The 12927-nt window shown below is 30.6% G+C and overlaps 1 protein-coding gene across 1 annotated transcript in view; it reads right to left on the reverse strand.

Annotated features, from left to right (window-relative positions):
- Wdr81 (WD repeat domain 81) overlaps positions 1–12927 on the reverse strand; it is a 78017-nt gene that overhangs the window by 25932 nt on the left and 39158 nt on the right. The window contains 7 exon segments of the mRNA XM_076449732.1: positions 2676–2824; positions 3009–3086; positions 3089–3614; positions 5088–5355; positions 6240–6920; positions 7448–7635; positions 7994–8174. Coding sequence (XP_076305847.1) covers positions 2676–2824; positions 3009–3086; positions 3089–3614; positions 5088–5355; positions 6240–6920; positions 7448–7635; positions 7994–8174 — 2071 coding nt within the window.

Genomic DNA, 12927 nt, shown 5'->3' on the forward strand with positions numbered 1-12927 from the left:
TGAAAGTAAGCAGTATGGCATTTTAAACTTTTCTTGAAGCTGTTATTAAAGCTGTTTAACTAGTTTAAATTTTATGACCTCACAGCATGTGAACAGTGGCTTGTACTACTGAAGCTTCAGACAAAGAAGACAAATGATGAGAAATGAGACTTGACTAATTCTGTTTACAACGGATGATAGTTGCAGAGTGAGAAACCTATGTATTGGAATGGGCACAAAAATTCTAAAAAAGCCAGCAAGTACATTGTTTATAGATGGAGCTTTGAGATCTGTGCAAATTTAATTATTGTTTGGAAATTACACTAAATAAAATGTTATAAAATGAATGTGTGATATCTAACATACTGGAGTAAAATATTTTGAAATACCATTAGTATTATAATTATTTGGTCTTAAATTCAAATCATGGTTATGTTATTATACATGCAATAAACTTTAAAAGTACTTCATTTATCTTCAGAAAATTTGACAAACTTTCAGCAAATATTAAACTTTTTGTATTCAAAAAGAAGAATCAGAATTTTTAATGAAGTATTTTTATAAAACTTCTCCATGATTATATGGAATCAGTGTTAACATGAAAGTTACTTTGCACTTGGAACAATTAAGATAAAAGTAACTTTCTTCATATGAAAATTGTAAAATTTTATTTGCATAGTCTCTAAAACCTCCTAAAAAATTTCAAAAAAGGTTTTATTTTTCAGTAAATCTTTATATTTTATCTGCTATTTTTGGTACCACAACTACATGCAAGGTCAGTTAATTTGACCAACCTCGTAACCATATAAGAAATAAATCAAAGAATTATTTTACACTAACAAAACATTTGTTTATCTTGAATAAGTTGAAGCTTGTGACAGTATACATCTATTTACACTTAATTTTTTTTTGTATTATTGCCTTTTGAAGTATGTCTAACTAATATTTGTGACACACAAGTTGTAAATCACATGGCAAACATGCAGTTCACATTACAGTGTCAAATCAGATAATGCATAATAAATTGCTTCGAGTGTAATTTGTGAAAAATATTATTCTTTATTCTATCTTATCTAATCTTAAAATGTTTCCAGTTTTTACATTCTAATTACTTTTAGAATAATAAAAGAATACATATGGGGAGTAGGAAATACAGTACTTACTTGGGTCCTTTTTGTTATTGACTACACAGGACTTTTCTTTAAAAACATAGGTTTTTCTCTCTTTACAAAAACAGATCCACTTCACACAACTGAATACAACTACTTTTGTTTGAAAATTTCATCCCTGCTTTTATTACAGTTATTTTCATTTGCTTTTAAGATAAATAAAAACTAAGTAAAGTCCAAGTAGATATTATCATTAAACAGTAAACTAACTAGGCAGTAGTCATTTAAGATATCAGGTTTGAATTAAATAATAATTTTACATATTTACTTTTCATTGTCAAAAAATGAATGTTTGATGTTATGCTCTCCCTGGAGAGCCATTGTTAAGGGCTGCCTTAGAAGTAATGTGTTTACAAAAAATGTTTACCATGAGATATTATAGCCTAACATAACTTTATCTAAAAATTAGAGAAATATCTTAATATTGTAAGAAAATTAACAATTAAGCAAATCACAGTACATTTCATACACTGTTTTCTTTAATTATATTTGGTATACAATGTTCCATTAAAACAAACCAATACTTCAAATTTACTTCTATGCTTTAAATGTTAGATCTTTTTCCAAATTTGAGTCATTCTTGGGTTATTGCAGAGTCATAACATTCCTGTGGTAGCTAATCTACCAATCTTCAGTCATACTGGTTTCCCAGGTTGGTATACAACAAATGATGAATGTTTACAGTCATCTCTCTTTCTTACATATTTTAGTTACTTGAAGATAAACAGAAACTAGATAAGCCTACATGGATAAATAAAATTTCAAGAAACAAGATCACAAAGTTATAAAGGTTGAAAAGAACTGACTAAATCAAAAAGGGAAAGTTACAAAAACCCAGGAGCCAACAGAACACAAAAAATAAGTAAAAATTTTATGCCCCAAAGAAAAATGTGACCATATAAAAGTTAGAATAGGACTCAAATTGGAGGAAATACATGATTGATGCTGAAAGTGCCAAGATTCTTCCAATGGAGAGCAGAATGCATACTACTGATTAATGTTAAAGTGATTTTATGAATGACATCTGCAAATCATCCAAATGTTGATCGTTTTTATTAATTTATATATCTTTCCAGTAGACTGTTCATGACCTGAAAAATGATTAAGTTAATGCATTTGTTGTGGAAGAAGTCTTGATATTTCATAGTTACTTTGCCATTTGATTTTCATTAATATTAAGTTATTCAAAATTTTATATTTTTAATACCAATATACACTTAAACATCAAAACACTATGAAAAAAAAAAAGTGACCAAAACCTTTTTAGAGAAACTTCTTTTTTTGTTTTATTCTTTTCTCACAGGACTAATTCAGCTTATATAGCATATGTGTGAATGAAAAAAACCAGAAGGAAATATCAGAAATGGATCATTTTAAAAAACAGATCCAGACAGAAAGAAAAGTGATAACTTAACTTAATCTGAACAAAATTAAATATTTGACATAATATATATAGGTGGAAGAATGCAATACTCATGTAAAAAACAACTTCATTTAAGAAATAATTTACTTTGTTACACTGCTTACCAAGTCTGCAACATGAGGAAGGTACTGCAGAATAATGAAGTGTTCTCCATACAATGCTGCAGTTGCAGAAAGACATTCCAGCACATTGTAAGCACTCTCATCCCCAAGAACCCATTTTTTACTGATAGTGAGATTTTGTGATTGTATATCTAAAGCAGAAATTAAAGAACTGAATTATAATAATTTTAACAATTAAGTTAAAATAAAATGTGACAGATTCGATATTATAATATAAATGATTTATTTAAGCTGCCTTGGTCACTTTCCACAAGTTTACATGTTACTTAAACCCAAAACTACAAATATTAAATTTTAAAGTACATTTGCACCTACCTTCTTTTCCCAATTTTTCCACAGATGTTAATTGCTCTGGTCCAACATAACACAAGGTTAGCATTCTTAACAAGTTCGAGTTAAATACTTGGCTGTAAGTACTGGTCCAAGACGGTGTGCTAACCACATCACACTCTCAGTAGCCACATCAGAAATGTTATATTGTGGTGGTAATGGTCGAGGTTTGTCTTGTAAACTGTCAGTTACCCTTAAACAGGGGGAAAACTTCTTGGTTGGTGTAGTTTCTTTTGGTTCTGAAGAGACCAAACCTTCCACTTCAAAGCTTTCACTAGGTGGTGTTTTCTTGTCATCTCCCAGAGTTTCTTCTGGTGGCCAATGACAAAAAGTGGAAGGTAAATTTGGTACTGAAGATGAATAACCTGATAACTTGTCTTCCAATTCTACTTTTGATAACAGAGTTTGATTCTGAGCATCAGCTTCTCCACTTGTGGCATCATCACCATCTAGTTGTTCTTTCCCACTTTCGTCTTGTTCTAGATTGTCTTCCGGTTCCCAGTTTTCTAGTTCCTTATTAATATATCCACTAACACCATTCTCTGTACTTTCTCCAGAATCTTCAAATGTTTCATGAATCTCAGGATAACACTAGAAAAGGGAAAAATTCACTGCATTATTTATATTAAATAATTTTTGCAACTGTACACCTTAGGTACAACTAAAAACAACATAATAAAAAACCTGTGAATACTCTTAATTTTCTGTACAAAAGAAGGAAAGAGAAGATGTGTTTTTTTTTTTAAAAGTTTTGAACATATGTGGACAAAACACTTTAATCATTTAGTATTTACAGCAGACAAAAAGACTAAGTTATACCTATAAATTCCACATTATTAATAAATATTAGTTTCCGACAATGTGAACAAAGTTACTATTTTTTAAATAACTGGAAGAGTTTTAATTGCAAAGTAGCATTAGTATGTCTTTCAAGACTTTCATTTCTAAATTTGGAACTCCTGGTAGATAAGTTTAGGAAATAATTTAACACTCCTACGAAAAGACGTTTCTAGTCCTGATTTCTCCAAGCCCGTTCCCCTGGCTGTGGTTTCGCTAGATAGTAGATAGGGACAGTGGGAATCTCGTTAATCCATTCATTAATGGATTTAAATGGCAATTTCATTTAAATACAAAATTATTAGCCTAATATTAATAACCTTTCAAGTTGCTCTGGGGCCTATTAGGCCCCACTTTTCGTAGAAGTGTTAACAAATAGTACACTAATTTTATTGATTGAACTTAATATATTCAGAATAATTATAAAAATTCAAAAGCTAAACCTAGTTTGTTTGTTTTTTTCTTATATATTTTGTTTTTGTAATTTTTGTTTAACATTTTCTTTCACTTAGTAGCTTATGATAATTATACTAAACAATACTGCATTATTTTATGAAAGTTATTTTTATATTTTAACTTGAGGGTAATTAAAACCAAAAATGTGCAAAATTAGGTATAACAATTGAAACTCACGTATGTAGACGTTCATTTTGGCAAGTAATTTTTAAAATATGATATTATGCATCTTGTGTCTACAAATGCTGCACACACACACACACACACAATGCAATATAAACAAAGTTCTATGTGACTATTAAGCATATATTCTACCTCCTAAACAACCATAGTTCATGTTCTGTGCCTTTTTTTTGTACATTTTTGCAATTGAAGATGTAGTGGTGGTAGTGCATTCATCTTCTACTTAAGAGTTAGTTTACATAGTCTAGTATTATTCTCCGTTTATAGGAAATTTTCCACAGAATACTACCCCCCCCCTTTTAATTTAAGAAAGCCAGGTATTAAGAAAAAAAAAACATTACCACTACATCTTCAAAGGAAAGAATAAAGAAAAAGAATTGAACATAATCACGACTTCAATAACATGCTTGAGGAAGTAAACAAGAGAATGTTAACTTACCAAACAAATGAAATCTCATTTAACAAAATCAACTCTGTTAAATCTCATCTTCCACTCTGTCACATACATCTATGAAGAATATACATAAATATTTTTGAAAATAAAGATAAAAATAATCTGCACCAATTGACATTTAAAAAAGTTAATACCTTAGACTGTTCATTCTCTTGATCTTCATTAGGATTATCTAAGATAAAGATCTCAGGTTCTGCATCAGTAGCATTTCCATTGTTTTTCATTTCATGAGGGTGGCTTTCTGTTTGAGATGAATCATCATCATAAGGTGACAGAGGTTCTTCTTGCACTAATCCTGTCTCATAACACACAAGAGTGTCTGGAACAAGCTGTTCTAGTTCTGGAGAACTAAGGTGTGAACCCTTTCTAGTGACAATATCAGGTACATCAACACCTCGCATTCTAAAGATAAATAATTCTATAGTTAGATTAATTTTATAAATTCCAAATTTCCTGTTCACTAAGTTGTATTTAAATGTTACCTAAAAATTCTTTATTCAATATAAATGAGTAAATAAGATATATTTTAAAGTAACTATTTGTTAGTCATTTGACAGAGCATGATAGATATATACAAAAAAGAAATTTGGATATGGAACATGTACATAAAATGTAGTATTATGGGAAAAATAAAAAACTGCAAAATGGGATTGACTAACAAATATTAGAGACAGAATTTTTGAAAATATGATAAAATAACAATTATAATTTAGTAAATAATTACAAAGTCCAGTAGATATCTGTTTAAGGTGTCTTTAACTCCACTAAAAGTCTTGCATGAATTACAACCAATACACAGGTCACAAGACTTGGTATTGTTATATTTATAAACTTCTATGTCTTGCATGGATGATATCTTAATGACGATATTTTAACATCAAAATACACAAGGCTAACTTTTCTACAGGCCATAAATTGTTCTTAAAAATGTTTTTAAATATGCATTCAATTTAACACCGTTTATTATTTCAAGATTATACAAAAAGGTCGAGGAAACCATGCTTGTGCAAGCAAGTTGTAGAAAATTGGATAAATCCCAAATATTTAAATAAACTTACTAAAATCACCAAGAATAACTAACCAATATTCACTAAAATATCATGGTAGTAGGTTAAATAATTTCATATTTATTTAAGAAAAAAACAAATAAACACAAAAAGTTAACAGATTTCTTTACACAATTATAAATATACTGCACAATGAAAAACAAATCATGTGTCCTGTAGAGTGTGTTAATAACTCAAAAGGTTTACTTTACAGTTTGCATGTGTGTTCATTCTTCTAACCTTTGAGTTTCACCAGAACAGAAGTCTCGATATCCTCCAATGGCTTCAATAAGTACAGTTGTAAAATGTCCCAAAAATGTTTGGAGTCCAAGCCTAACAATCAGCTGCAGCAGGTAGGACCGATGGTATAGTTTCAAATGTTTTTGAGATGGAACATCAGGGTCAAAGAGTCGAGTCAAAGTTGGTAAGAGTTTCTGGATAGTCTGTCGAGGTCCAAGTTCTTGAGCAATGATGCTAAACAAGTGCCAAGAAGCTAAAAGAGAAGTTTTTGATCCTTCAAATATTTCCTGCAAATATGGTGCCAGTATATCAAGACCCTCTGGATTTAACTTTGGAAGAAGAGTTGGTAATATCTTTGCAGTTAGGATAATAACAGCTTCAGCTGATGACTGTATTTCTTTATCATCCATCTCTGAAAAAGCAGAAAGAGCAGCAGAGGAATCTAAAATACTAAAATATATGTTAATTTGGCAAAGGTATGAATAAAAGATTGGAAAATATGAAGGGAAAGGGAGGATGCATATAAGTGGCTGTAAAAGCTGATGAGCAGATGGAGGTGGAAGGCCATCAGATGTTACAGATGGGTAGCAAAACATCCCATTAGAAATCTGGTCTCCAGGCTTTGTTTCTTGTTCACTTGGGTCAACTTGCAACAACAGTTTTAGTACATAGTGAAAACACCTAAAAACAAAAGAAAAACTTGTATACTCTTTACATTATTGTATATTTAATAATATAATTCAATTCTGTTCATGCTTACTCAATTATTTAGGAATATAAATTCAATACACTGCAATAACTAAAAATAATTAAAATCAGATAAATTTACATACATTCAAAAAATTAAATTTTACCTGCAAAATTAAGACTTTAAACCTAAAGCTTAATAATAGAAAGTTATATTTATTTATATTAGAATCTAATGGACTGTTAGCACAAAATTTATATAGTGAACAAAAAAGTCTTAGCTATTTTAAAACAAATAATCTAATTTATATTTATTCTTAAGGTACACTTAGTTAGTCCTTAATATGAAGAAAGCCAATCATTTAATATTCAGCACCTAAAAGCAAAGTCCAAGAAATAAAATGGTATTATAAAAAACAATCAGAATAGCTTTTAATTGAAACAAAAAAACCTGTCAGGTAGCCAAAAACTAAAAATTTACACAACACAATTATTTCTATAAAACATTGGAAATTATTTACCTTGGCACTTCATGAAAGTAAGCTTTCATTTGTCTTTGGACGAAGGAGTACCTTTCATCAAGAGGAACTTTCTTTGGTAAAACTCTTAAACGGAAAGATAACACAATTTCTGCAATCAAGCACCCTAACACTTTCATATCCCGACTTCTCCTGTGGTGAGGACGATCTTTTTCTTCTTCTTCTTCACTCTAACAACCATAAGATATGAAATCATGATGAAAATACAAGTCACAAAATATAAACAATTAGAAAACAAAACCATTAGAAGTTTTATTAATTTTGATGTAAATGAATATAAAAACACATTATTAATACTATTGCATTGTTTTTAAATTGAAATGCCTATATACAGGCAACAATTGTGCTTCAGGCCTTAGCTTAATTATTTTCATAACAATGTTGTTAAGCTTTACCACATGTAATTTTAACTTTAGGAGTAACATTCACTATACTACTGAACTACTTTACTGTCAAGTCCACACTCTTGAAACAGTATTTTTCTTGTAGAAACATATTTACAGGCTTCAAAACAAAATAATAATTAACCTGCAACTTATCAGCTGATGGTACTGTGTTCATGGTTCGTTGTGTGAACGAGTACAGGGATTCCAACTGATTTAAAGCAGCCAAAGGATTATAATCTTTAGGAAGAACAACTGTTTGATTCTCAGGACGAAATTCCCCTTTTGATACTTCTGTTGCAAATTGGGGTGTGTTTGGTTTACTTCTGAAATGAAGTAGTATTTTTAAATTTCCTGAAGTAAAAACAAAAAAATTAAAATACAAGATTATAATCATACAGAAAGAATTCTATCATTATGTCACTTTCTGCACTTCTAAATATACTCTATTTGGAATAGCATCTAGCATAATTAAACATTTAAAACATTTCACATAATGTTGAATGGATTAGGTACACATGCACACTTAAATAGTCAGATACAGCATTAATTCCTATAAAAGAAAAATATATAAAAAAGGCTTAAAATATTACCACAGATAAATTGACCTACTCAGGTTAACTCTTATTATGGAATTGGTTAAATTGACTGACTTTGTAATCACTTTGTACTCACCATAGCTTCCACAGTATAAATTTTAATACATCAAGTGTAGGATACTTTCAGTAAACAATGCAAAACAAAAAAAGTGTGGATATTGGATAAATGGATAGAAATCACATTCATTAAAAACAAAGAAGCTTCTAGAAACCATGCCCAAAATTCATAGATTGACTACTCATGCACATAATTATGGAGGTTAGGTTTGTGTGGCAAGTCTAAAACATCATGCAAATATAATATTTTGAATATAGCTTATGTATGGTGCTACTTGTACTTCATAATAAGAGTTGTAATGCTTGTGAAAAGTTGTCTTCCTAGGATTTGAAGCCTTGACAAATAAAATTCAAAACTAAAACATTAATAAACCTATGTATCAAATTGTGACAATTTGATAGAAGGGAAATTCATGATACATGCATGTAATCATTACCCATTTATTTATGATAACAAAGGGATCTTCATTTGAAAAGGAATTTTATCATCCCTTTAATACTTTAAAAATGACTTCGTTTTTTGTAAAGCTATACATACAATAATTCTAAAGTTAGAAAGTTGTTAGCAAACAGTAAAGATATTTTAGTAAGGTATTTTAACTAAAGGATTTGACTAGGAAGTTTTGAGGCATTTATTGAATTAGTCTGTTTGCTAAGAATAAGAAGGCTTCTTTTTACCTTACAGGTCTCATTTTACCTATACAATCTCAAGAACCTCTTAAACAAGCATTAAAAGTTTTATTTCAATAAAGTTTTGTATTTTATCTGTGTTAGATAGAGAAAATAAACTGCATTGACATCGTTATTGTACACAAAAATAAGTTGATAGATATAAAATACATTAAATAATACCACTTCTCTTTGGACAAAAATCAGCATTAATAACAAACAAGTTAGTTTCAATAACATTTTCATTTATTAATTTCAGAGTTTTATTACTGCTATTTGTAGTTGTACCCACTGAAGTAGTAACTGCTACATGAAAAGCAGCAACTCCCAGCTGGAGCCTGTTAGCTGTTTCCTGTAAAGCTGAAGTAAATGACTTGAGTTGTAAGGTGTTCTATGTGGTCAAGCTACAATAAATGTATTGCAATCACATTTTAGCAAAATAAAATGTCTTAAGTTTAAAAATTTATATTTTTGTGTGTAGTTTAGTAGAGTTTATTACAAAAATAAATATTATAACATATGTACCAAAAAGAATGATTTGCCATATCCACTGATGCTTCTCTTCTACTACACAATCTTCTGTAAGCCTCACTACATCTTACAGTTTGGGTGTCCAATAAAGAATACGCTTTCAAATAGAACTTTTTAACATAAAAAAAATTATAGATGCTTTTCTGTCACTTACTAAAAATTGTTTTAATGTAGCTGGCTTTCAAAATTAGTTATAAGTAGGTTAAAAACTTACATTAGCTGTTAATAGTAGCAACATAATGATCATGTAAATAACCTGAGTGAGTACAAAACTAAACAACTGGTAGATAGCTTCTTTTAAAGATTTTGCTTTTCCTCTCTGCTATAAATATATTCAGCCATATAAGGTTGATTAGTAGAGTGAGATCAATGGGGCTAACCTGGCAGGTTGGACACATGTATTGATATTTCAGAAAACCAAAAAAAGCAGGAGGTACACATTTCAGATTATTGCTTGTAATTACATGCATTTTATGTATTTACTTGTTTATAAAGTAAAAAAGCTTGTATCTGATGTTATAAAATCCTGAGGTAGAATTCATAGTTCATATATTCACATTACACAGAAAATTGAAGATTGATAACAACATGTTTCATTTTGAAATTATAAAGATAAAACTGAAATAATATACTAATTTGAATTAAACTACATTGTTGTGTCAAGATTATTAAAATACAATGAGATAATAAAATAATTTAAATTATGAATGGGAAACTAAAAAGGTCACAAGATGCATACTTTGATCCAACAGCAGCAAAAAGAACTAAACATTATTTAAGTAAATGTGCAAACTGAGTAATTTTTTTAAATGGCAAATTGTAAACCCAATTCTTCCCTTGGTCAACACATAAGATATTCAATAAAGCTTACAAGTGAACTCTTAGTCCATAACGGACTTTCCTTTTGAAGCTCTTGTAAGTGCACTTTAAACATCTTAAGAGGTTTGGAGGTTATTTTAAGAAAACTCGACTCTTCCATTTCCTTTTTATTTGATGGATACAAGGTTGGTCAAATTTACAGATCACTTATAGAAATAGGGTGGAGAAAATAACATACAAAATATAAAATGTTAATCAAAACAAATGTTCAAAAATGTATTTAGAAGGCTTTAAGGATTACATAAAACCACGGAGATTGAGATAAGGAAAAGTATTTTAATTTTAACTTTAATAGTCCATGCACAAAGTGAGTTTTTAAAAATAAATTTTGTAAACAAATCTTTATTTTGTTGCATTAAAAATGCTTCACTAAAAATTATTTTTGTATGTGAATGACTTATAAATGTTAACTAAAAGATGGTCAAATTTTGAAGACATACACAATATATTGAAAGTTAGAAGTATTAAACCTATAAAAAGGCTTAAAACAAGTTAAACAAGGTCATGTGGTAGACGAACTTTACCAATCCCATGTTTAAAAGAGTTAAGTAGTAAAACTTCTAATGATACCAACTCTTAAACTAACAAATTACGGCATGATATAAAAGTGTGTTACTGCAACAAAAAATTATATATTTTAACAAAAAATGATATTGTGCTTTAATTTAACATGGTGGATAACACTATGTAACAAAATTTTTACTTTTTCTTGTTCCTGGACAGAAAGTGTTATTTCCCAATTGCTTATGCTTAAAGTAAATGAAAAAAAACAAAAAAAAGACTTATTTTTCTCTTTAAAATCTTTGCTTCTGTGACCTGGTAACAAAATTTTTAAATTTACCCATTTTCCATAACATTCCAGGCAGATTCAGTGCCAAAGAGTTAATAGAGAATTTTCTCAAAATTACAAGAATTTAAGTTATCCTCAGAAGAAAGCAGCAAATCAAAAGAAGAGGTAGATGTTGAAGATCCAGATTACAATTTCAGAGGTGCAGCTGGTGAGAGAAACCCATACTACCCCAACCAAAGAGACCTCAATGACGTGAGAGATCTTGATCTAACAAAGTCGAATGCAGAGCTTTCAACATTTAGGTTCAAGGAGCAGGATTTGTTAGATGAAAGTGTGCAAGTCACAAGTCTGAGGAAGTGTTACCAACATTTTAAGCTTCTTCACTCGTCAAGATGGACTCTTGCTTCTGTCACAATGTATCTGGTCTATGAGAGGCAATTGGAATTGCCTCTAACCCAAACAAGTGGTACCTCTTCATTGATAGCTCATCCTGCTTCATGACAGGAGCAAGTATCCGTCTCTTCCCCTGGCTCATTTGGTGCATCTCAAAGACGAATACAACAGCATCAAGACCTTGCTAGAAGCCTTGAAGTATGATGAGTATGGCTGGGAGGTTATTGGAGACTTCAAAATGGTGGCATTTCTGATGGGTCTCCAAGGGTGCTTTACCAAGTTTCCCTGTTATCTTTACCTTTGGGACAACAGGGACACTGCAGTACACTACAACAGGAAGCACTGGCAACAACGGACCGAGTTCTCTGTGGGGAGGCACAATGTTAAGTGTGAGCCACTAATGGACCTCTAGAAGGTGTTGTTCTCACCATTGCACATAAAATTGGGTCTTGTGAAACAATTTGTCAGAGCCCTTAATAAGGAGTCTGCAGACTTCAAGTACCTTTGAGACTTCTTCTCTAAGCTGTCTAGGGCAAAGGTGAAAGCTGGTGTCTTTGTTGGACCACAAATAAAGAAGATCCTGGAGTGCACAGAATTCCCAAAGAATCTTAATAGGAAAGTAAAAAGCTTGGGGTAGCTTTGTCACAGTGATTCGGGGCTTCTTGGGCAATCACAAGGCCGAAAATTATGTGGAACTGGTTGAGGCTCTGGTGAAGAACTATGGCAAAATGGGCTGCAGGATGTCCTTAAAAGACTATATCCTTGACGCTCATCTTGATAAATTCAAGGAGAACATGGGAGCACACTCAGAGGAGCAAGGCGACCGCTTCCATCATTAACATACGGGACTTTGAACGCAGCTATCAAGGAGCGTATAACGACAACATGACAGTAGACTATATTTGGGTCTGGCACGTGAAAGTGATTTATATTACAATCGCATATCTGGAAAAACTACTCACTTCTGAACATTTTTGTATAGCTTAAGTATAAATACATGTAAATCTTGATTCATATGTTGTTTTATTCAGACCTTATTTAATTAAAATGTGCAAATTTGCCCATTTTTACATAGAAAATAGGTTAATTTCAAAATTTCATTAGCAAAGTTTGAAGGGCATAATGGCCATCTCCTGTATTTTTACGACATAAGCAAATAAG

This window comes from Tachypleus tridentatus, chromosome 8 (assembly GCF_004210375.1).
Source record: "Tachypleus tridentatus isolate NWPU-2018 chromosome 8, ASM421037v1, whole genome shotgun sequence".
In the NCBI taxonomy this organism is placed as follows: Eukaryota; Metazoa; Arthropoda; class Merostomata; order Xiphosura; family Limulidae; genus Tachypleus; species Tachypleus tridentatus.